The sequence below is a fragment of the Paramormyrops kingsleyae genome, chromosome 15 (genome assembly GCF_048594095.1).
Source record: "Paramormyrops kingsleyae isolate MSU_618 chromosome 15, PKINGS_0.4, whole genome shotgun sequence".
In the NCBI taxonomy this organism is placed as follows: domain Eukaryota; kingdom Metazoa; phylum Chordata; class Actinopteri; order Osteoglossiformes; family Mormyridae; genus Paramormyrops; species Paramormyrops kingsleyae.
Genome location: NC_132811.1, coordinates 17,148,688 through 17,174,250, shown reverse-complemented (window position 1 = coordinate 17,174,250; position 25,563 = coordinate 17,148,688). Strand labels below are relative to the sequence as shown.

The window sequence follows — 25,563 nt, the reverse complement described above, 5'->3', positions numbered from 1 at the left end:
ATAAAGTATCAATTATTATTATTATCCAAGATCAGAAATTTTATAAGCTAACACTATTTGACTTCCAAATTAGTTTCTTGGGATGACTGACCTTTTTTAAAGGGACGCTGCACATGTTTATAAACCATTTTGCATAACTTGGTGTGCAGACTTTCCGTGCAGCTTTGCCTAATGAGTATCGTAACACAGCACCTTCAAATCCTTTCGTTTCAGCACCTTTTACTCACGTGCCTTAATTACCCCCCCTTGCCTAAAATGCATCCCGACGCCCAAGACCCTGTTAGGCTACCTCATGCGACATGCGACATGCGCCAAGCGCATTAACATAAACATACACATTTCTCGAGCTTAATCGTTCATGACAATCTGGAAAATTGATTTCTGTGTGTCATTACAAGCTTTCATTGCCTTGACAGTGTGTGACACAGGAACTGGGTGGGTAGGTGGGGGGGTGCACTGTTATGGAAGAACCCCACTGTTAATATGCTTTGGATGAGGTTGCTGGAGCATAACTACATGTCCCATAATGCACTGCTGGTGTGGTACTGTGGGCACATGTCTCCATCTGTGCGGAGGGGGCAGGCTGCTTGATGACACCCCTTGTTGGCCTCGGAAGCCCCCCCATGATTCATACATTATGTCTGTCTGCACTCCATATACCCCTTCGTGCATGTGATGGTGCCTTTGCGATTAAACTGAGATCATTATGGGAGGGGTGGTATGGTTCAAGCGTTACCAGGGAGCCCCCCCATTTGTTCCTAAACAAACCGAACCCCCACGGGGCTTGTTGACAGCTGGGCGGCCCTTGTGATTCAGGCCCTGAATGTGGGATGAATAATGGATCGCCGCATGTCGGCCCCCTCCAGCAGAGCAGGGCGTCCCAGCTTGCCCGTCTTCAGCCAGTGCTGGGGCTGCCATACGCTCTCCAGGCCGCGCACTGCCGTGTCCTCGCTCAGGGATACAGCAGCGATGTCCCGATGCACTCGAGACCTGGGACCTTGTGTTCAGAGGGTCGCCAGCTCGAATCCCAGAGAGAAGTTCCTGTCAAGCCCCCGAGCAAGACCCTTAAGCCCCAATAGCACCAAAGAGTGTTTCTTCCTGCTTTCACAAAAATGTAGGAGAGCCTAAATGAATGTAAATGAGACGCGTGGGGGAATGTGCCGCATGCTGCGGAAGCGTGTCGTTAGCATGTTCTGCATCCCCTATTGACACGCGCCGCTTGCTTTTTTGGCTTCCTGTGCGCGAGTGACATTTCCACTGCTCAGTGTCCCATGCGGGCAGGACGCGGACCAAACGGAGCCCGATGTAGATAATCCTGCTCTCTGAGATACATGCAGCCGCACGGAGCTGCTCTTTCCATCCAGCAGAAGCTGGGGGAGGGGGGATGTAAAAGGTAACTATCTTGTAATGTTTCTCTTTTATTCATGTTTTTTTAAAAAGATTATAGAATGTCACTTCTGGTTATTCAGTGAAAGGCCTCTGTTCGGTCCAACTACTCTTAGGGGTCCCATATCTCAGCTGGAGTGAACTCTTATTAATTTAAGACCTCGATATAATTAAGTCCCTTGATCTTTTTGTGTTTTTAAAAGTGCTTGCATTCATTTAAATGTACTCAACTTTTACATTTAATCGTCTAATTGCCAGCGGAGGTTATTTCAGTGTTTTTTTTTTCTTTTCTGAGGGATACCTTCACACTCAGCTTCTGGACATGAAAACCTGGAGCAGATTGCAGCACAGATGAAGCTTTTGTTTTTCTGTGTATTTTAATTGTTATTTACAAAACCTCAGAGAGATTGAGGTGGAAATCATTTTGCTTTGGCACCAAGAATTTAAAAAAATGATGTTGCTTACGCGATGGTTGGGAGTGCATTATGACTCATTTAAAATATCGCGTTTTCAAATATGTAATTGTGATAAACAAGCACTTGATGTTTCCTGCCCCGTTTTTGTTAAATATCGATATAAAGAGAAATCCCTTCATATCTTTTTGAAACCCCTCTCTTGGGTGGGTTAAATTGCAGCCTAGCGTGCGGAACATTCCAGCCTTCACCAGACGAGTGGTGTTCTGCGTTCAGCGAGATCCACTCCTGCTCTGCAATCATGTCCGCCAGATCAAGGCAGCTTTTTGATGCTGCGTAGTCACTTTTCTTGGGGGGGCGGGGAATGGCCCATTGTCCCCGTTGCTGTCTGGAGGGGTGTTTGTGTTACATGGCTGCACAGTCTACAGGAGGAATTCTGGGAAAAATCCTGATAGAAGAGTGACTTTGTTGAGTTCTGTTCGCTTTTGAAGGTAGGTAGGAATCCATCCATTTATTTTCTGTTAGCACTTATCTTATTCATGGTCATGAGGGATGCAAAGCCTATCCTGGAGGCTACGGGCACAAGGCAAGAAACAACCATTTACTCACACATGCACAGCTACAGGCAATGTGGGAAATACAATTAACCTCTGCATGTTTTTGGACTGCGGGGGGAAACCGGAGCGCCCAGAGGAGATCCCGCGGTGGCATGGGGAGAACATGCAAACTCCACACATATGTAGGCAGGGCGAGAACTCAAACCCTAGTCCCAGACGTATGAGGCAACAATGCTAACCACTGCACCACCATGCCACCCCAAAGTAGGAATCCCTCTCCGGATAATCCTGTTCTCCTGGCGTAATCATTTTCTGCGTTTGTTCTGGGTTAATGAACACCTGTCTGCAGAAATGGCTCTTTAGATGTTCTCAGAAGCCCCGATTAACAGTCCAATGTCTCTCCAGTGGGGAACACCCAGTAGGTTAATCTTGGCACACGTTCCTGTACAAAGAATGAGAATAGTGCAGACTGTAACACATGTAGCATGATTGCTGTCTGTTCGTTCAGAACAATGATGTGTCAGTGGAGGAAGGAAGGGAGTAAGTGGACAAAATGACCTTGCCTGCCTCTGTAAGCGTTTGTGCTGGTGAGAAAGGGAATATCTCTGAAAGACAATCTCCTAGAGCTGTCACGAGTGTCAGAACGCTGTTTAATTACAAACCATTTTCTGGACAATCTGAAGTAGATCTTCCACAGAATCATTGCTTTTCCCTCCTGCTAAATCTGCTGGAACAGCAGAAGTTGAATAGGACACTTGGGATACTTCCCACTCTGCCCTGCTACAGAACATCTCTGTTTGCTGCGCTTCTGTTGAAAAGAGCAGTTATAAGTGAAATGTATGGGAAAGCAAACTTCAGCTGCCGTAGATGTGGGAGGCAAGGAAGCTGGTGACGGAGGACAGGATTGGAATTGCTGCATCTTAGATGTACGTTGCGATTATCATTCTGTGTTTGCCTTTCAGAATTGGCTGTGCACTTCAAAAACAACAGTTTATTAGAAAGGTATTCAGGGAATGCAGCATCTGGAAATACTGTGGCATAGAGAACTAATATTTTACCACATCCTACAGTGTTTATAATTATTTAGTAAAATAAATCATACAAATGCTTTTGAAAATTTGTATGTTTTTAAATGATGAAGCTGTAATTTGACACCCAATTTTAACTGATCTGTTAACACAGGTAATGTTAGGGTTAAAGAAATTGCATGTTTGAGGACGGTGTGTGTCTTGAGTCCCCACTAGGAAATGTATGAGTATATTAATAAAAATAAGTGTTTACAGCCTTTGGGAGGAAAAAGTGTGTGATAAATGAAATCAGGGGATGAGATTTATTTATGAATAAACCGGCAAGTGCATGAACAGCGAACAGCAGTGATACACAAACACACAGCAAGAGTCATCTGATCTGGGGCTTGTATCACGAAGCAGGATTTCTTACTTAGCTGGGTAACTTGTCATATTTAAAGTACTATGGGATGAATACACTTACATTTAGCCCAGACTCTCTTAAATCTGACAAGTTAAGCAAGAAATCCTGCTTTGGGATACAGACCCCTGGTATTGTCGCCATGGCATTCACGATACATCGCCATTGTCTTTAATAATCTGCCTTTCTTACCTTACAGTTATTAATCTTTTATTAAAACTGGTTCTGAGTAGTTTTTCTATGAGGATAGATGGCTTAGTGGTGTCACCTCACACCTACAGGGTATGGGGTTGAATCTCTCGCCTACTTTATCTGCGCAGTTTCCATGCTCTTCTCAGTCATTGTGGGGGCCAAATTTCTGCACAATGTGATAAAAACCTGTTGGTTTGACCTTGTGGGGGAAATTGCCTGGGAAAAGTTTTATAAAAATCTATGAATACAAAAAACTAACCAAAAGTTAAGGTTTGGGCTGGGTAGGGGTTAAGGCTGTCATAGTTGAGATTAGGGTTATGCCCATAGAAATGGAGAGTCCCCATAAAGATATAGTTACCTGAACTGTGTGTGTGTGTGTGTGCGCGCGCACCCGCGCCCAGCAAAGGACTAGCGTCCCATCTAGTGTGTCTTTTGCTGCCTGGAGTAGGTTCAAGATCCCTCTCAACCCTGACCAGAATAGTGGTTGTAAGATGGATGGATATGTAATTTGTCTATAAGAGATTTTTCTTGGCTGACACTTATATAAGGTGACTTTTTACCATTTTATACAGCTGGATACTTTACTGCAGTGGTTCAATTCATGGTTCTGTCTGGGATTGGAACCAGCAACCTTCATGTCTGCGGTGCAAGTCCTTATCTTCTGCACAGAGGTGCATGAAATTGGTATTTTATTTATAGTCAGTCTGCTTTGTGAAGGTTTTGGGCTCGGTTGACGAAGGTCTTTAAGGTGTACAGCTGGGTCTGTCCAGCACGAAGACCCACTGATGCATCTGGCCCAGCTGTGACTGCCACTTCTGGTATCGTTCCCAGTCTGCAAACGCTGTCGTCTAATTATAAACCTGGTTGGCTGACATCCTGCACCTCTTCATTCCCGGTACCTCGTACCTGTAATGGGTCACAGCCTTGACATGCAAGAGCCTTGACTCAGTCCTGCCAAATTGGCGATCACGATGAGAGCCTTTTTCGAAAGTCACCTTTATATAACTGCCGTATCCGAGCGGAAAATTGGCCGTAATGGGTCAGATACCTCACTTGGGACAGCAGTTTCTTGCTTTATAGCTCCTGCGTTTTGTCTTTCCTACCCTTTACATCCAGAATAAGTGCTTCTCACTCAAATACCAGTAATATCCATTGTCTCTTTGGTCTTTGGGAACTTTTTTTCGCACTATAATTGTGACAGCTAGGCAAATATAACGGTTGCTATGTTTACCGTCATATTTCCATTATTATAAACGTACCGGATTTCAAAACGTTTTCTTACGGAATTCTCTGACACGATGAAAATAATCGTTTTCAAGGGAGTTTATGCTGTGGTGCACAGGTTAGTACTTTTGTTCGCGAAGATGTATTCAGATAAGGATGGCTTTGATTTTTACAGAGGTCTTCCAGGAGGATTCGCACCTGTTTGGGGGAAATCCCCAGCTTTGGCGTCCGGGTCGTAGCGCTCGGGGTGGGGGGGGCGTCTTAATGGAAATTATACCGCGGCGATCTCGTCGCTATGCCGGAAGATTACGCCATAATTGCGTGTCCATGAAATTAATTACCCGCGCAGCAGCCGCTGATGTTTGCGCAAATCACCTCTCGGCCGCAATATCTTCCGCTTTATTGCGGTCGGTGATGATCCGTCATCCCGGATTACGGGACGCTTATTAACGCCCCTCGGTTTTATTCTGCCAGCGAGGTGCCGCGAGTCTCTGCGCTCGTATGCGATCTCCATCATTACGCTCTTTGATTGTTTTTCTTCATTTTAGCTCCCGTAGAGATTGTAAAGGCAATCGGTTAACGGACTTGCTATTACCTGCTAATAAAGCTAAATTTGAGGAAATGGGCTGTTTTGAGTATCTATTGTTTGATATTCCTGGATATGCCTCTTAGAAAATAATCGTTGGCACTGCCGCTAAATCTGGTTGTGATCCTTGTCATCAAGGTTATTACAGTACTAGCGATATACGTATCACGCGTGGAGTGTATTATTTTGCTCAAGTGACAGTGCGGTATAGAGGGACCCAATTCAGGTTCCTTGTGCTTCTGTCATTATTTAACCCCAAACCGGAGTTGCCATCCAGCGTGACGCTTTCAGACTCTAACGCTCACGGAAGAAATCGTACAGAAAATCTATATTATTCCATTGTAAATCTAAAATTAGCTACATCAAAAGCTTTGGGGTAGTTTGCAAACCCTACGAACTATAGTATTTGCAAGTTAAATCTATTACGCACATGTAAATGCATGTCCGGACTTGTCTCGAATTGCCAGTCAGCTGACCAAAGTTGCCAACCCTGCCAAGTCTTTGTCCCATGTTTCCTGAACCTGGTACTTACGTGCCACATTTTTTTTTCCTGTTCACCTGAAGATATAGAGGGCTTTCCTTGTGATAGAGCTGGGCAATCAGGAACTAACGAGAATTAACAGGAATGATCCCCAGAATCCTTCTACTTTACAGCCTCCAGAAACCTCCCTTCCCTCCCTGCTTCCTTTTCTCTGAAACAAACTAGCCTGACTTTTGTCCCTTAGATAGTTTAGGGTGCATGCTAGATCTGAATGAACTTAATAGATAATGTATTAAAAAACAGCATTTATGCGGCTGTAAAGATAGCGAATGTTTTTTTTTTTTTTAGTAGGGGAACTCGATTTATCCATAAGGGGTTTAGGGAATTAAAAAGGCACAAGCTTCTAATTATCAAAGGCTGAGGGGCCTTTTGGAGATGACTCACAGTCCAGACTGCGTGGCTCTCCTCAGCCCCGCCGTGAATATTCATGCAGCATGTGTTAAGCAGGGATATGGGGAGGCTGGCATTTAGCGGCGCGTCTGTCAGAATGTGGGGTCTGCGCTCGCATCAATTAGCCGTTCCTCCTCCGCCGCCATCAGAAATCTGCAGGTCGCCGTACTTGGCGTGGCCCCTCCCTGGCGGGGGACAGGGAAGTGGGTTCCTGATCAAACGGGTCCTCGAGGAACACTGAGGCCACCTGTGCTCGGCTTAGCTGGGACTGGCAATGTGACGTTCCTTTTTAGTGTTCCACATAGTAGGTTTCCTCAGAACAAGGCATGACCCCGAGCATTTACAGGAGGATGCTGGGAAGGCTTGTGGCGGCACACAAACACTCAACACCGGCTTAGTCTGAGCTCGGTGGCGTGTGGCTCAATGGGCTAAGCCTATGTGCCTGTAATCAGAAGGTCGCCGGTTCAAAGCCAGCCTCAGCACGTCTGCAGGCCTTTAACCCCCAGCTCCCTTGGCACTGCTATGGGTGGCTGCCCTTCACAGACAGCTTACTCTACAAAGAGCAAGTTTGGGGAGGCGAAAAGACAATTTCCCCAAGGGGATCAATAAAGTATCGATTATTATTACTACAAAGTGGGGTTACTGGCTTATCAGGGTAACTTGTCGGATTTAAGGTCTGGGCAAAATGTAAGTAAACGAATATGAAGTCCATTTATACTGTGGTACCTTAAATCTGACAAGTTTCCCCGATAAGCCAGTAACCCGTAACCCCACTTCGTAGTACAGGCCACAGGTTCAGTTCTGTCTGACACAGAGGTAAGAGAATGGCAGCAGATGATCTTCATGTTTACCCCATTTCATAGCACGGCGTCATTATTCAGCATCATAATTCAGAGCTGCAGGGTTTCCATGGTGTGGAAGGTGGGGTGGGGTGGGGTAGGGCAGGCGCAGTGGAGGCGCAGTGGTTAGCACTGGTGCCTCACGCCTCTGGAGGCTGAGGTTTGAGTCTCTGCCCTGACTCTGTATGTGTGGAGTCTGCGTGTTCCTCCCGTGTCGTCGTGACGTGACGTCTCCTCCCACAGTCCAAAAACATGTTAGGTGAATAGGAGTTGCCAAATTGTCTGTAGGTGTGAATGGTGTGTGCCCTGTGATGGGTGGGCATCATCCTGGGTTATTCCCTGCTTTGTGTGTAGGACGATTCTGAGATGGGCTCCGGACCCTCACAACCCCGCACAAGAACAGAAAATGGATGGATAGGAAGCCTTGGGAGTACCATGTTACTGCCAAAACCTGAATACATGGCATTTCTTTCTTCTCCATAGGAGCTGACATACACCACAATCAAGGCTGGTTATGTATTTTTTTGTTTGTTTGTTTGACTATTTATTTGTTTGTTTGTTTGTTTGTTTTTCTGCATATTTGTTTTTTTGTCTGTCTGTTTGTTTATTTGTTATTCAATGGCGTCAGCAGCTTTAGGCCATGATGCAGCCTAGGTCTATACAGTAAGTGTTTTTGTTTATGGTTTCCTCCGGAAAGCTGTGCATCGCAGGGGCATCTTTAGGGCTGCGCCATCACCTCCCAGGGCTTTCTGCAGCCCTGCGGGGCTCCCTGCGGCAGAGCAATCGGCCGCCACTCGCATGGGGCCATCCATCATCGTCGCTCTTTGTGAGTGACGTGCTGAGACCTCCCCCCGGGGGAGTTTTCTCGGAGATGCCCATTGCTTTAATGACACACAGTGCTTCCCGGTGGATGGTACATTAACTTGCTCTCGAAACAGGCGAGGCACGAGCTGGGGTGGGGGGGGGGGGTAGCTGACTGAGTGGAGACCGGCTGCGTGCTTTGGGCTGTGCTTAATCTGACGAGAGACTCCGGAATGCTCAGACCCAGCACTGAAGCCCATTACTTTGCAATTGAACACGGCAAACAGTACATAAATAGACAAAAATAAGATTAGCGATAATGTTCTTCATTACTATAGCATATGCTGCCACATATGCTGATTAAGACAATTTTCTGATAACGTATTGCAGTCCCTTGTAGGTCTGAACATCGTACAGGATTACTTTGCCAGCCCTGGATGGTGACAGTGCAAGAACAGAAACTTGGATAGTTAGATTTGCATGTTCTCTCGGACGCCGGGGGTGTTAGATTAAGCCACAGCTACTACCTGAGCTTCTGATATGGCATTTTAGAGCAACAAGCCCAACCTCCATTCACACACCTGACAACTGGGAACGTGGCATGTCAGCCACTGAGGGTGGTCTTATTGAATGACACGGTCTGGAAAGTAGGATGGTGCGGAGAGCATCGCATATCGATGTCATACACTGCGGGAAGTGCGATTGCGGACAGGTTTCCAGCAGACCGTGAATCCCGGGGTCAGAGCACTCATGCTCATATGCAGTGATGCGAGTAATCAGACCTGGATTGGATTGGCACATAGATAAGGGGTGATGTTCCTCATTAATGTTCCCGGCCTGCTGTTAGATCGCTGCCCTTTTCCTGCACCTCCCCCTTCAGGACGGCCTCTGCGGGTGCAGTCCAGGTGAGATTTGGGGTTTTAATGGACTGAAAGGATCTCCGAGACCTAATCCTCGGATGAGTGAAGTGTCATTCTCCGTGCGTACCTGCTTTTTATTTGCTTTTCTTCCACCCACCTATCATCGGTGTGAAATTAGATCTCGGCCATGGGCTGTTTGTAGAGCAGGGGTTTCATGAAGGGGCTCACCGATCATCGCACGTGCGTGTGTGTGTGTGTGTGTGTGCGTGTGTGTGTATATGTCTCTGTGCACACGTGTGTGTGACCCTGGCACGCCTCACTCGGTGGCACCACGACCCGAGGGGAAGCGCCGCCCCGAACTGTGCATTTTCACGCTCGCTATATTATTTACCAAGTTGAGCTCCAGGCGTAAGTGCAGCAGCGAGGAAATGCGATGTTGCATTATCACTCGTGTGGACTGGCGTGTACGAAGCCGGGACTGCAATAAAGCGCTCTGAGAGGTCAAGGCTGCCCTGCTTATCTGTAGGCAGGTGACGTGGAAGCGACATGGGGGCCCTGTCCAAAGCAAACCCCCTTCCAGGAAGCCTCCGGGAACCAAGCTCTAAGTCTTTCAGTTAAATGGTTCAGGGCTTCCCGTTTAGCTCGAGGTCTCATCATTCAAGTTAACGTGGCAGGTGAACAAATGAACTTAAATCAGCAACTTCCTCTCTTCTTGTGGCCATGGTAGTCTGTGTAAAATGAGGAATATCTATCTGGTTTTGTTAAACTTGACTGCAGCAAGACTCACACCTATTCAGAACAGAGCCGGGGATAGTTACTCAACTCGATTACACATTACTTATGAGGTTTGTGTTCAAAATTGGTGACAGTCCTTACAAAGTGAAGCCATAATGGGGATGGGAATAGTGTTACTATGATAATGGGCTTCTTTTTACAGCAGTGGAAGTCACATGGCATCACAGATAGCACCTTACCTAGCAAACTTATCACTAAACAAAAGGTTACTACCATAAACTACTACTTTCGGTCTTATTTGGACGTTTTCTCAATCGCTCAGCTGACCCTATTAAGGCTGGATCAGGCAAGTACAACAGCTCACTGCAAACTTTTAGAGATTTAGTTGTTAAGAGTACCACCGCATTCACATTGCTGTAGTCAGAAGATCGAGTCCGTGGGAATCAATCTTAGGGATTACTCTAGTGTCTCATTTCCCCTCCCCAGATGGCAAAGCCTGCCCCGCCGACGAGTACCAGTGCCGTAACCGCAAATGCATTGCACCTGAGTTCCTGTGCAATGGCGCTGACGACTGCGGTGACGGCAGCGACGAGGAGAAGTGCTCGGCGTCCACCTGTGGGCCGCACGAGTTCCGCTGCAACAGCTCAGAGTGCGTGCCGCGCCCGTGGAGCTGTGATGGCGATGCCGACTGCACTGACGGCTCGGACGAGACCGTGGAACGCTGCGGCCGGCGCACCGAGCCCCAAAAACCACGCTGCCCCAACGGGGAGTTCCAGTGCGGCAGCGGCGAGTGCGTCCATCTCAGTTGGAAATGCGACGGAGATGCCGACTGCAAGGACAAATCCGACGAGGCCAACTGCGGTAAGGATGTGCGTGACAGGGTTCAGGTTCGAGCTGTGCTGATCTGTGCTAATCTGTGCTAATGTACCAAGCTTTGTCAAACTATGCCGAGCTGTGGTAATGTATCAAGCTGTGCCAAACAATGCCGAGCTGTGCCAAACTGTGCTACTGTAGTAAGCTGTGCCAAACTGTGCTAATGTACCAAGCTGTGCCAAACTATGCCGAGCTGTGCCAGCTTTGTTACGGCAGCCTTATTACCTCGCTGTTTGCATTAGATTGTTCGCCCTGCCCATTCTCTCAGGTTACTGCCTCGGGATTTTTCCTTTTTGTCTGCAGTGTTTATCTAGAAGCATGAACCTCACAGGCAGTCGGCTCTGTCTACGCTTTTGTGGAAATCGTCTCCTGAATTCAAACGCTCAACGTCTCATCTATTATCTGACAAGTTGTAATGAGAGAATAAAGGGTTTTTCTTCCTCTTTGAGTAGCTGTATCTGAGGACGAAATATAGATTTTTTTCCCCTTGTACAAATGCATCGTGGGTGGCTTTGTGTTGCCCGTGTCATTGTAATATACGCTATTTTTGGATGTTTCGCCGTTTACCTGTGAGGGAGGTCTGGCTATACATACAATATATACACACACACACACACACACACACACACACAAACACACACACATAAAGCTTCTAAAATTCACAAAATAGAGATGTTGCTTTTGCCTATGCAGGATATTTCATTTTAGCAAAAGATCATATTCTGTTGTAAGTGTAATAATTGATTCAGTAGTGTGATTTACTGAGAGAGGGACCGGTGAATTTCTCAGATTTCCCACTTCTGATTGAATGAGGCTCACCGTCTTTCTTACTGTGATGATTCACTGAACTGGTGAAGTGTCTAGGTGTCCAGGTTCACGCTGGTTCACTTAACGCCATGTCTGTAAAGTGTGAACGGTAAACAAAGAAGCGAGCAACAATTCACAAGTGGAAAAATCGGTGTGATACAGAACTAATGGTGCAGTCTGGATGAATTAGTGGCCACCTCACGGAGACATTTATAAATGGTTCGATTTCAGCCCTTGTCTTGTTGAATACGGAGTGTATTGATTTCCCAGTTGTCGGTAGGGGTGTTTTAAATTAAAAATGTATTTTGCTATGAAATTGCCGTTAAACACGTTCCGCTGTGGCGGCGAACCGAGAAGATGCGCCCTTGAATGTCTCGCGCCTGTCACTGGGGTTTCCTAGCAACCATGACACGCTGTGGTGTATCCGCGCAGCCTCGAACCCGAGGTCGGTACTCCGCCGCTGCCGCCATTGTCCCTGCAGGTGACCAGAAAAAAGGGCCGTACTGGAGTACTGGTGAGATCTTTTACGCAGTTGTATAGCCCTTTGTTCATTGAGCCATTTTAAAACAGAGGACGCCCTGTCTGTGACTAGAGCATGCGCTGATATATTTCTATATTTCTTATTAAATGCAAATGTTACACCAAGATGCATGAGGGATAAAGCAATTATGTGAAGTGTTGTAGTTCTTCGACGGATCGAGCGCAGGGCCGGACGGGCACTCCCTCGGAAATGAGGCATCTGAAAGCCATTCATCACCGGGGCTTAACGTTTCCTCCCCAGTCAGCGGCACGCCGTAATTTTGCATGGATTTGAGAGGGTAATCATTTATTTCCGTTGCTTATCGTGTGTGCGACGCTGCCTTCCAGAGGCGGAATGAAATCGCGATATCCGCTTCTTCACTGTCTTCTTGGGTGAGCCCTGTGATCGCGTTTGGGCCGGAAAGCGAAACCCTCCCAACTGGACGGAGATCGATTTGAAAATGTCCCGAGTCAATATTTAACGGCGCTGCAAGACAACAAGCAGCAGACAGATGTATCAAAGAAGAATTTATTGTATTGGGCAGACAGTCGGATAACTAATAACTAACTGTAAAATTGTAAATGTATATATTCTTTTTTATTTTTGAGCTTTTTATTGTGTCTGTGTATGAATTCCACCCCCCCCCATAATTATGCCTGTGCGTGTGTGTGTATATATATAATGTTGTTATGAATGGTAATATAACATGCAGCATGCTGACCCCTATGGTAACCCAAAGGCCACGCCCCTTTCCGTCACCCCACCTCTGACTGACTCCTCATTTGCTGTCTTGCCGCTGCAGCCGTGCCCACGTGCCGCCCGGACGAGTTCCAGTGCGGCGACGGATCCTGCGTCCACGGCACCAAGCAGTGCGACCGGGTGCACGACTGCTCCGACTACAGCGACGAGGTCGGATGTGTCAATGGTGGGTCGCCGCTCCGCCTCTCTTCTGCCTCATTATGGGCTGAGATCTCCCCTCTCTCCCTTCGTAACTGTGTATCCAGATCAGCTGATGTCTGGGCCACGACCAGACAAGGCCGACCATGAAGAGTTAAAGCCATTGGACCATGCATGTTAATTAATAATTCAAATGAGGGCGGGCTCAGGCAGACTCGTTATTTAATTGTCAATTAAGTGTGGAGGCCGAGTAACGAATTAAACTCACCGTTCCAGGTCCCACTTGACCCGAGTGAATTGAGTTTTTTTTTTTTAATCTGACTTTCCCGGGCAAAGTAATAAAACACCTATTTTATTTTGCCCCCCACCGCACTCCCTAGCGACCAAGTGTGAAGGACCTCTGAAGTTCATGTGTAGGAACGGCGAGTGTGTCGACAGCGGCAGGGTGTGCGACTCCCACAGGGACTGCAAGGACTGGTCGGACGAGCCTCTGGAGTGCGGTAAAGACATCTGCTTTCACATCTGGAGGATGGATGTATGATCGCGTTTCTCAGCCCAGTCCTCCGGGACACACACACTCCACTCGTTACTCCCTCCCAGCTCCCTGCCAGGTACTTGGTGTTCTTGACTGGATGGGAGCTCTGAGGGAGTAAAGTGAGAAGCACTGATTTGGGGTGTTGGGGGATCCGCTGTGTTTGTGGAGAGCGACTCAGATTGGCCAACATGATAGGAGGATGCCCCCCCCCCCCCCCGCCACCAGTTTGTAGACAACAGCACAAGACTTTGGGTACATTAGTGTGTTAGGTAAGGACCATGCACTGATACAGCGCGTTGCTGCACCCACCACACGACAAACCATCTCAGGGATGAGAACCTATAAATTGGAGCACCTTTTTATAGATTAACATCATGCCCAGGATGAAGCAATTGCAGATGAACGGCATTGCTTAAGGGCCCAATGGAGTAGCATCACTCTGGGCATTCATGGGATTTGAACCAGCAACCTTCCAGTTGGTAGCGCAGATCCCTAGCCTCAGAGCCATCAGTTTATTAAATTAAAATGTAAAAGCCCTTCCATCTCCTTGGAGGTACAGAGATCATACATAACCTCTTATCCAGAACAGGGTCATGGTGAGCTTGGAGCCTATCCCAGTAACCATAGGGCATGAGACAGAGGACATGCAGGACGGGATGTCAGACCATCACAGGGCAACTCAAGAATGTCAGCGCTGTTGGGGAAGGTGTGTGGCTCAGCGGGATGGGATGCCATGCTTGCCATCAGATGGTTGTCGGTTTGAATCCCGTGGTGGGCTGAGTGATCTGCCCAGATGCTCTGAGGACTCTCTCTCCCTGTTTTCTCAGAAATGTATGCCACTGTGGCTAAAAGCATATGCTAAATAAATTACATGTAAGAAGGATGGTGTAGTGGGTTTTATTATGGGATTAGCATGTAGGGTGAGATCTTGGGATTGGTTACTTCCAATCTGACATCCCAGAGCCGAACAGCTCAGATGAGCAGAGGTCTCATCTTTGTCTTTTTGTGTTGCGCTGGGTGAATGTGTGTTATTACATGCTGTACAACAGACACGATCTGTATCTGGTTCTGAATCACTGTAACCTGAATTGAATAAGTGCATACATATAGATGGATTTTTTATTACTGTAATCCTTTCATTCATCCATCTGCTTCTGGGTCACGCTTATGATGGCGGGATGACAACAATGGATTTGCATAGAGATCCGAGTCATTTTGCGAGCAATCAGCGTTACGGAATGGCGCTCTAAGAGGCTGGGTCTTCGAAAGGGCACGACTGCCACTCGCTCGAGTGGAATTCGTAATAAATCGCGCCAGCGGATGCGTGCCTGCGGATGCGTGCCTGCGGATGCGTGCCTGCGCATGCGGCTAAGCTGTGAGGTTTAAGAATGTATTCGCGGCATTAGCTGCGCTAGCATGACTGCGCAGACCGGTCATGGGACAAATGCAGATGCAGCAATGATAATATTAATGCAAGAAATGAAGTAATTAAGTAAGTAATGATGATAGCGGTGATGTTTATTTGAGGGCGGTTACAGTGGTCCACAGCTCACCCTCTCCCTGTCAGCATCGTCTGACCTCAGCAGCTCTACACGTTCTGTTGAAAGTGTTTCTTTGTGCTTTTAGATGGATGGACTTGTTAAATTCTGGGGGTGGGGGGGACTGACCTCGTATGTCATCAGCTGGGTGGGGAGGGTCAGTAAGTCCCTCTCCCGGAAACCCATGACCATGCACTGACATTGCATTGCCGATTGGTTAAAACACCGATTCTACAGTCCACAAGTCTTGCGGAAAGTTGCTCTGTGGCTCTATTAATGATATCATCGCTTCTGAAAATCAGGTCCAATCATTCGTCTCTGTTTTGACAAATATTTATTCAGTGAGACCGAAATAGAAATGTCTGGTCTTCACAGTCTTTGATCTTGCGCTTTTTCTGTGTATTAAGGTTATTTATTGCCGTCTCCGTCTGGCGGTATTTGCATGCCATGCTCTGAGATTAGCATTAAGGCGATTAATCACATTAACTAGGCTGCCAGTCCAGTCCTGTGGCCACTGCTTTCATTCCATTTGTCTGTTTGTGGTGAGGTTGGCCCCGGGGGGGGGGGTTGGGGGTTTAAGGTTTAATGTTACACAGGTGCCCCGCTTTAAACATTGGAGCACATGAACGTGCCACAGATGCTGACATGCATTTTAAATGAAGCATTTCAGATACAGTCATGTTGATGTCCTTCACAGGGGTCTTTTCACATGCCTATAATTAGTTGGCACAGCGTGGTAATAAGACATGAATTGGGTGGCTTCGTGTCTGTGCATGTTGTGACCCCCCCCACCCCCCGCCCTGGGATCATGTGTCATTCTGCCATCTGATCTCACCCCCCCCCCCCCCGGCGCCCCCTCGTAGGCAAGAACGAGTGTGCAGACCATAACGGTGGATGCTCCCACGTGTGCCGTGACCGACGGATCGGGTACGAGTGCGAATGTCCCCCCGGATACCAGCTGCTGGACAAGAGGATGTGTGGTGGTAAGCTCCGCCCCCCCCCCCGCCCCCCGCCGCAGCCTCACCGGCCCCCACCTCGATCACCGGCGTGTTTCTGACATATTCCTCCCCCCACCCCACAGACATAGACGAATGTGAGAATCCGGAGATCTGCAGCCAAGTGTGCGTGAACTACAAAGGCGACTACAAGTGCGAATGCTACGAGGGCTACGAGATGGACCCCGGAACCAGGATGTGCAAAGCCGTGGGTGAGCAATTCCGCCTCATCCGGCCCGGAACGTCACCTTACTTTCTTTTCAGGCCCTGGCCTTACAAAGCCTCCGAGTGCTTGGTGAATAGGGTACACTCACCCCCCCCCCCCCCACCCATGTCACCCCCCATCGCAAACCAAGTGCTGTCTGATCTCTTCCTCTCTGCCCTGGTGCGTATACGGTCAGATCTGGACGGAGAGGTGTGGGTGAGGAAAGAGCAAAGGAACAGAACCGACTGGATGATTAACGTGGCCCTTCCCAGGACATGAGATCCACATCTGCACGTTTGGTTTGTTCTGAAATCTCCAGCTTCCTTTTAAATATCACAGAACCCCCACTGACTGCCTTCTCAGCCGGCTCATTTTAGTATGGATATTAAAAGGACCTGGCTCTCTCAGAACAAAGAGGCTGTTGTCATGGCAAATGAAACGTCCCAATACAGAGGAGGGTAACCAAGCAAATCAGGGAGGTTTAGGGTGACCCCCTAATCCATGTCAGGAGGGACACTATGAGCTACTTCAGGTTTTACAAACTACTTTAAACCTGAAAGGCTCCTGTTCTTGGCTAATTTGTTCAATTCTTCTTGTCCCTTTACTGGTTTGTTTCCTTGATTGACAGACTCATCCAGCTGTTTCACATTAAACATTAGTGACACCTACATGAATATATGAGACTGACCAATCAGCACACAGCAAGAACTCTGTGCTAAAGTGAAATCTTTTTCATTGAAATGGTAGTTTACAAACCCTGTCCCAGCTCATAGTCCCCCCCCCCCCCCGACATAGATTAGGTGGTCACCCTAGAGACGTTACTCATTTACTCCAAGACGACGGGAAGCATCCACTGCTCTGACTGCCGATGTGGAGGTGATGTATTGCTAACGAAGGGTTAATTCATTAATCCTGCACTGTAAGTCTTCTGGGGGCACAGACAGTGATGAAAGGGGGGTCTGTGAAGTTGAGGGCTCTCAGACACACCCCACTGACCTGAACACCAGCTGGAATTGCTGCAATCTGTTCAGAAGAAATAAATGCATGTGAGATGTGACTTATTGTTCAGCTTCAGTACCGTGGGGAGTGACTGGAGATCAAACGCACCTCATTATAGACTCATTTATGGAGCTTTATTAGATATTTAGCACTTAATATACTTTAAAGTGAAAGCTAAATGGAATTTAGCACCCTACAATAGCTTATTCAGTAAGGCAAGAGTACACCTTGGATGGGATGCCAGTCTATCACAGAGCTCATACACTCACACTTTGTGGGCAATTTAGAAATGTCATTTCAAGTAGTTGTGTCTGTTTGGACTGGGGAAGGAAACCAGAGAATCCATAGAACCGCCAACTATGGAGGGGTGAGACGATAGTGAAGATTCGAACCCCCGACCCCCTCTGTCAGCTTAGACTCGACCAACTCATCTGGCCATAACGATTTGGACCTTATCAGAGTTTCTCCCCCTCATCTTTACCCCTGTCCATATCTTCTGCATTCAACACGTGAGCTACTGGCACAGAATGTTAGCTTGCCGTTGCAGATGGACCATTTTTGCAAGATAGTTGAGGATGTTTGCTTTACATGGGGTACTGATGGTGTATCTGTACAGCCATGGAGAAAATTAAGAAACCCCTCTATATTTTTAAAGACGGAAGCAACATTCTAATGCCGGAGATGACTGTCAACTTATCCGGCAGTTTCTCATGAATCGAAGGATGACATCAAGTGTCCTTCAAAAGGAATGGGAAACATTAAGTGGTATGAGGTGCACTGCTAGGACAGTTCATATCAGGCTCCTAGAAGCAGGCCTGAGGTCCCATAAAGCAAGGAAGAAGTCCTTCATTAATGAGAAACAGGGAAGAATCAGACTGCAATTTGCAGAAAAATATATGTTACTCACAGACACACACCAATAAATCAAGAAATGAGTGAAACAAAAAAATTGTGCTGTGGTCTTTAGTTTTTTCCACGGCTGTATATTTATTTGAATGATCGGCAAGATTGTAGTGTTCAAAATGGCGTCTGTACCTTTCATAATTGAGCGCTATTTCTCATGCGGAATTCTAGGTGTTACGGCAGATGGCGTCCACTGTGTAGGTGTGTTCTATCGATATAATTAACACGCTGGACTTCAGACCAATTTGGGAGTGAGTGTTCTTTTTATCTGCCTGAAGGAATGAATGTTCCTGGCTGTTTTCCTGTCTTCCCTCCCCAGGAAGCGCTAATTGCTCCACCGGCCGCGTTTTGTCTCGCGGATTAACTCCGTCCAACATGGTGATTTAAAAACGCCTCGTCGATTCGAGTCTGAGCCGCTATGCATCGCTCCGAATGCTTTAACATACAGCTGCATCATGACGTGATTTTCATTTTTATTTTTTTTTATCTTTTCAGCTGCCGTTTTGCGTTTACAGCTGGTTTCCGCTGCCTCCCCGCATGGGGGTTAGTCGTCATAGCGATTCGCCTGCAGAGTCCGTGAAGTCTTTTTGTCAAAGCGATAATCATCCCAGCCATCAACCGAATGACAGGACGCTGACCGTTCCAATGTACTCATTAAACAGTGCTGGAGGGGGTCAACCCATCAGGGACCATAGGCAGCCGCCTAGGGAACCAGGTTCTGAGGGGGCGCTGTCTCCGACTGCGCTGTACATGCTCCTCGCACCCCTAAAAGTGTTGGCGCCCTCTGTGGTGCCAACACAGAACAGCTATGCTATGGTGGTGGGGGGGGGTGGTGAAACGTCCTGGGTGAGTCTACGGAAGGGGGGGTGGTCCTTTTTGGTTCGTCAGAGACAATCGGTGGATCCGGAGCCCACAAAGTGTGGCGGTGACTTCTTGGGTGGAGACACCCGGATAAACATGATAGCCAATCAGCAGCATGACGTCTGCATTCCCAGGGGGGGCCTTTCGGGGGCGCAGTGACTCTCCCATTACATAGAGTCCGCCTCTCTTTTGGATGAATGTCAAGGGATTTGAGTGTAAACAGCAGGGGTGGTGGGGGGGCATTTTCTGATACTTAAACCCACAAATTTGCACGGAGGAAGAAGGCAAGCACTCCGATTAATTACCCCCCTAATTATTCACGCCCGTGTGGATGGCGAGATACCTCGTTAAATAATTAGTAAAATTACTTTAAACCGAGAGTTTAGTACTGGTGTCTGGGCGTCGAGGCAAATAGACAGGAAGACGAGATCTGACAACATGTGACCCAACTGGGTTTGGGTGGGGGGACAGCTGATTGCAGAGCCGTGGGGCGGAGAGGGGCAGCTGGCAGAGCAGTGAGGGGTGCGCACAGTAGGAGTGTGGGGCAGATTCCTCCATCTAACGCGAGTCCTTCACCATCACTTACCTGCCCCCCGCCTCCCCGCCTGCACTCTTTAAATATGCAGCATTGTACTGTGACACCCCCTCAGGCAGAGAGTGGCGCCTTCCCCTTGGGCCGTGCCGATTCGCAAGCACCGCCCAGTTGGCGCCTGGGAGCGGGTCCGCCTCCGCCAATGAGAATGTTCTGGAGATGAGCCGCAGAACATGAACATCATGGAGGATAGGGGCTTTTCTGCGTCTTATTGAGTATAATGCCCGATTTATATTCGGAGGAAGATGCGGCTTATGCTGTGGATCTCTCTAGCAGTCACTCTCTGACAGTAGTAATGAAATCCAGGGATAATGGAATATAAAATTCCCGGGTTAAGGAATTAAATGACGTTCCCAAGCATTTCGGGCAGTAGGACCAGAGAAAAAATTCATGCGGCATTGTTTAGTGTCATCAGTAAATTCTGCATGATTCATTCCACTTTCTGACTGGAGTCCAGGCCGGAATTTCAGATGGAAGTTATTCCTGGGAATATCTGCAGAGAACAAGCATGTGAGGAGAATCTCACCGTGCGGGGCTTTGAAATCATTTACGGATTGCATGTGCTGTGCAGATCGGCTCCTAGTTGTTACATTAAATAGATAAAAGGGGGCAGAGTCCGTTCCTTTTAGGAGACACCAGAGTAGCTGGGCATTACAAATAAGAAGTCAAATTAAAGATTAATACAGGTACTCTGTGAAGGGTAACAGAGAAAGTTCGGAGCTGTACTTACCAGAATCTGGAAGAGAAGATCGGACAGTGGTGTGTTTGACGCTAAAGGTCACGCTCTGTGTTGAGGGGCCCTGTTGAATATTCAAAGGCACGGATCTCCAGAGGAACAGATTAAACTGCCTTGCGAGCAGACGCACACATCACAGTCCGGGTAAATAAAGCCCAAGGCAGACGAGCCGAGGTCGTCAGGACTCCAGAACGCAGCCGACATATCAAATGCGGCTACCTTAGCGAAGTCACCCGAAAACAGATGGGCTCTTTGCCGTCTATGATCAGGGTTTGTATTTTGGATTCCATAAGATATGCACCATTATTCTTTGCCTTTTGCCTGATGTCTTAGTTTTTAACATCTAAAAAGGATGGAAAAATTAGGAGTAAAAATCAGAGCGGACAGGTTGGATACTAATGACATCAGTTTGAGCAGGAGTTCTCATCTTCGCTTCATTTTCTTGTTTGCCCCCTACTGGCTTGGAGGTCCTTTACACTTTACATCGTTGCTTTTTCTCCACCTGTGCACTCTCAGGGAAAAGCCCCTATCTGATCTTTACCAATCGCCACGAGATTCGACGCATTGACCTCATTAAGCGGGATTACACCCAGGTGGTCCCCACCCTGAAGAATGCGGTGGCACTAGATGTGGATGTCGCCACCAACAAGATGTATTGGTGTGATTTGTTTCACCGCAAAATCTACAGGTACGTCGCCTTTCACCCCTGGCTGTCCCCATCTGGTCAGGACAGCCTCTGGCCCTGCAGGATCTCAAATTTATGTTATTGTTATGTTCGCAAAATATTTTGCTCATGGGAGATTTAGTTACACAAAAATGTACTGAGGGCAGAAAGAAAAATTATTGGTTCAAGGAGATAGCCAATCAGATTGGAGAGGAGGTGGGTCCAAGCAGTCAGATATCTTGATCCCGCCTCCTCTAGTTGCTTGGACCCACCTTCTCTACAATCTGATTGGCTATATCCCAGAACCAATCATTTTTGCTTCTCCCCTCAGAACATATATCGTGTAAGTCAAACTCCTACGAGCGTGTTATTCAAGTCAAATCATTCACTTAAAAAACTGCCACAATTAATATAAATTTGATGGCAGAGAAAGGTTATTCTTGAAAAACCTAAAACCTAATAAATACCATGTTGTCCTTGCTGCCATTTAGAATTTTATATATGTAATTAAATGTAGAGGGCGCTGTGGCTTTCTGGGCAGCACAGTGGCCTCACAAACTGGCTCTTAGGGTCCATTTTGCCCCAACTCCCTTTGTGTGGCCTTGTATATTCTTGCAGGCCTGTTGGTCTCCTCCAGGTTGTCCTCTGCCTCACTCCCTGTTCCTACTAGGGCTGCAACACCGTGTTGAATAAGTAGTTATGGAAACTGGATAGGTGGAGTTTCAGGTTGCACAGAGAGCCGGTGCCCTTAGACTTCCTGTTCTCAGTTAGCCCTTCAGTAAGGCCGTCTCCTCAGTGGCACCCGCCACTCAGCCCGTAGCTGATTGGTTAGCTGGTGCTTGGGGGCTTTTCGTAGCACCTGCACATGAAAGAGAACAAGGCCTTGACCTCCGGAGGGATGGGTTTCGGCGATTGGCCGGCAGCTGTCATGTGACTGGCGACAGGAGTGGTAGACTGATTGTAACGTGTTCTTGAGCGGGACGCTCCCTCTGTGTCAATGTGTCAGAGGAAGTCCGACTCTGACACAGTTATCTCCAAGGGAGCCTTTGGTAGAAACATAAACGTTCATGTTAAACCCTGGCTAGACAATCTGAACTTATTATTATAATTATTAAACTTCCGCGGTATTTGTCCTGGATGTTGCAAGCGGATCCATGTCCCCAAGGAGAACCGGCTCTATTTTCATCTAAATTATGCGCCAGCTTTGTCATTTTAATACCGACATTCATCCAGCACCCCCTGCCCCCCCCCCCCGCCTCTCCCTCTTGTCTCATCTCCCGAAAGCCGACAACTGCAGGAACAATGGGAATAAAGGCCGTACGGCGGGAAGCCGCGTCCGCCAGCCGCTGGCCGCCGTCGTCTCCATCTTGCCGCTGCGTGATTAACGTCGCGGCGCTGATGTGACTCGCCCGCTAATTAATTCCGATTTAGCGTCACTTAGCTGGCCATGATTTTCATTTTTCAGACTAATTGAGACGTTTGCGAGGAGCAGAGGAACTGGCCGGGCTCCCCAGAATCCGTGGGGCATGTTTAACCAGCTCCTGTCCCGTTCAGTACCCCCATCAGGGGCTGGGAAACTTAATTCAGCTCCAGTGCTGTGTTTCATTTTGCCGATAATCTTTTATGTCTTAATCTGCATCAAGATACAATGGTGTTCACTTAATAATGGTACAACGTGCTGGATCTTAAAGACATGAGAATATCTTTTGGGACAGCAGAATACTCTTGATGTTCTACTAAAAAAATAAAGTTCCAGCATTTTCATTAATAATAGGAGTAACAAACGGCTCACTGTCTGCCTTTGTCAGGTCAGGTGGCTCTTATGAAAAAATGCATTGTGGGTAATATGGTGAGATGTGCAGCACATACCATGAAAGTTATGACTTTTCTGACAGAACTTGTTGTTTCTAATGGACTAAGTGTACTCCCATGTGCTTTTGTATAGTGCTTACATCAACAAGGCCAGCGACTCCTCCCAGCAGATAACCCTGATTGACTCCGCCCTGCACTCCCCGGAAGGGCTGGCCATTGACTGGATCCACAAGAACCTCTACTGGACTGACTCGGGGGACAAGACTATCTCCGTAGCCACGGGGGACGGCAAGAAGAGGAGGGTGCTGATCCACACGGAGCTGAGTGAGCCAAGGGCCATCGCCGTGGATCCCAAGCAAGGGTGAGAGACGGGCTGTGGTTGATACCAGGAGAGGAGCTTGGGATTGAGGGAATCCGTCTGCAAAGGGGTTTCTACATACTTCCTTAACCATAGGTGTTAGTAATCAAATCAGTTATGTTTGTCACATATAGAGTTACACTCTGTACAATATGTAGTGAGATGCTTGGTTGTCTAGCTTCTGTGACACACATGTATAAAGAGACAATGCATTAAACAATAATCATAAATGTCTATAAATAGCGTGCAATTAGGAATAAAATGACAGGTAATAGTAACAGAGTCAAATAAATAAGTCACTATTTACACTTCAGTGGGAGTGCGTATTGGATGGACATACATGTGTTTAGTAGTCTGTGGTGGAACACTGGTTATGCTCAGGTCCTAGACACTGTGCTCATTACGGATCCGAATTGCCCTGTGGGAATACTGAGCACGGAATAAGGCTTTAATGCCGGTGCTCTGGTCTGGTCTTCACGAGGAGCAGGAGCAGGCTAAGAAAAGGATCCCCTGGAATTCCCTAGAGCTAAGCGTTTAGCCTACATAGCGCCTGTAAACATTCCCAGGCTGCGTAGGAGATGTAGGTCTCCTTTTCCAGGATGGCGTGAGCGCTTGGTGGCCTTCTGGGTTTAGACCAGACTCATGTTTGCAAACACAGGATCCCCCATATTAGTCATTCCGGGGCTCGCCCAGTAACAGCGTGACGCGCTGGTTTCTTTGGTGATGCACAGAGGTGGACTTATGTGCAGGTACGTTTGTTGGGGGATGAAACGCTATGTAAGCACCGATCTTCTCCCGCACTGCCTGTCTGTGCTCTAATGTCCAGTGGGTTTTCGCGTTCTGCAGGTTCATGTACTGGTCAGACTGGGGAGCCCAGGCCAAGATCGAGAAGGCGGGAATGAACGGAGTGGACCGGCAGGTGCTGGTTTCTGATAGCATCGAGTGGCCCAATGGGATCACGCTGGGTAAGACCCCCTCGGGAAGGTGGATAGGCCCACCCCCTCCCCCGTGACCGCCCCACCCCTCATCTGAGAGACGGCCCCATAACTCATTCACAGGCCCGTGTTCATAAATCACTCGATAGTTAGAAAACCCGAAAGAAATTGTACAAGCAGCGATGTCGATGTACCCATAATTCCTTTACCCCCAGAACATAACTCAATCAGGCTAGTGGTTACAGTGAGTGGGGGGGGGGTGGTTTAAGGCGGTCTTAGATGCAGAGCCAAGCATGAGCCTTGGTCTACAAAAAAAACAAATTATTTTGTGTAGCGAGAGCTGCTGCTGTGGCCCCCGGCCCCCCCGAGAATAGTGGCTTCTCTGTTCTAATATTGATTTTCCCTTCGGGGTGGCGGCGATGATTGCATTTACGGGGGGATCTCAGGACACGAATGCCGAATGAATATCCCGGGTTCTGAGAGCCTCCCGCCGCTGTCGTTGCAGACCTGGCCAGCAGGAGGCTCTACTGGGTCGACTCGAAGCTGCACCTCATCTCCAGCGTCGACCTGAACGGAGGCAGCCGGAAGGTGCTGCTCTCCTCCTCCGACCACTTGGGCCACCCCTTCGCCCTGACGGTGTTTGAGGTGAGATTCTCGCGGGGGGGGGGGGGGTAAGAGACAGGTCACTGGGCGCTAGATTAATAGCGCAGGGGAGGGAACCGCCTTTGAGACCAGAATCGAATTAAGGAGGACCAGGATTCTTGCTTCCTGCCGGTGTGGCCCTGGTGCGGGTCGTCCATCATGGACCGGAGGGGAAATAATGTGTTTTCCTCATTCTTTTATTTTTAGCAGGGGGGTGGGGAGCAGGATCTGGCCAGTAATATGCTGCGAGGCTTTGACCAGGGGCTGTGGTCCTTTTGGTGGGGGGGGGGGGGGGTGGCCGACGGTGGGTCTTTACATAGATCACCCCCCCCCCCCCCATTTCACCAGTGCCAGTTCTTGCTGTCTTTGGAGAAGTGTGGAGATTTCGTGTCTGGCTGCAGAATGAGCTGGGGATGTTATACACCCAGCAGTGGCTGACAGGAAGTAGGAGTGGCCTGGCAGGGTGTGAGTGTGGCCTGGCAGGGTATGGGTATGGCCCTACAGGATCTGGGCATAGCCTGACAGGAAGTGGGAGAGGACTGGCATGTCATGCGAGTAGTCCGGCTGGGTGTGGGGTGGCCCAAGAGGCCTTGAGAGTGACCCAACAGGGTGTGAGAGTGCTGGTGGATGATTATAAATAGCCGCTGTCACCATATGCGATGTCGAGGCCCTAATGGCACAGGGACTACCCCCGGGCTCTATGCTAACTACCACCTGATGCTCTGTCAGGGTAAAGAAT

The 25,563-nt window shown here is 48.1% G+C and overlaps 1 protein-coding gene across 2 annotated transcripts in view; it reads left to right on the top strand.

Annotated features, from left to right (window-relative positions):
• lrp8 (low density lipoprotein receptor-related protein 8, apolipoprotein e receptor) overlaps positions 1-25,563 on the top strand; it is an 86,323-nt gene that overhangs the window by 52,603 nt on the left and 8,157 nt on the right. For both annotated transcript variants that reach the window (XM_072699825.1, XM_072699826.1), the window contains exons 5-13: positions 10,439-10,813; positions 12,955-13,077; positions 13,430-13,549; positions 15,986-16,105; positions 16,204-16,329; positions 20,930-21,101; positions 23,023-23,250; positions 24,094-24,212; positions 24,688-24,827. In XM_072699825.1, coding sequence (XP_072555926.1) covers positions 10,439-10,813; positions 12,955-13,077; positions 13,430-13,549; positions 15,986-16,105; positions 16,204-16,329; positions 20,930-21,101; positions 23,023-23,250; positions 24,094-24,212; positions 24,688-24,827 — 1,523 coding nt within the window. The remainder of the gene's footprint in view (positions 1-10,438; positions 10,814-12,954; positions 13,078-13,429; positions 13,550-15,985; positions 16,106-16,203; positions 16,330-20,929; positions 21,102-23,022; positions 23,251-24,093; positions 24,213-24,687; positions 24,828-25,563) is intronic.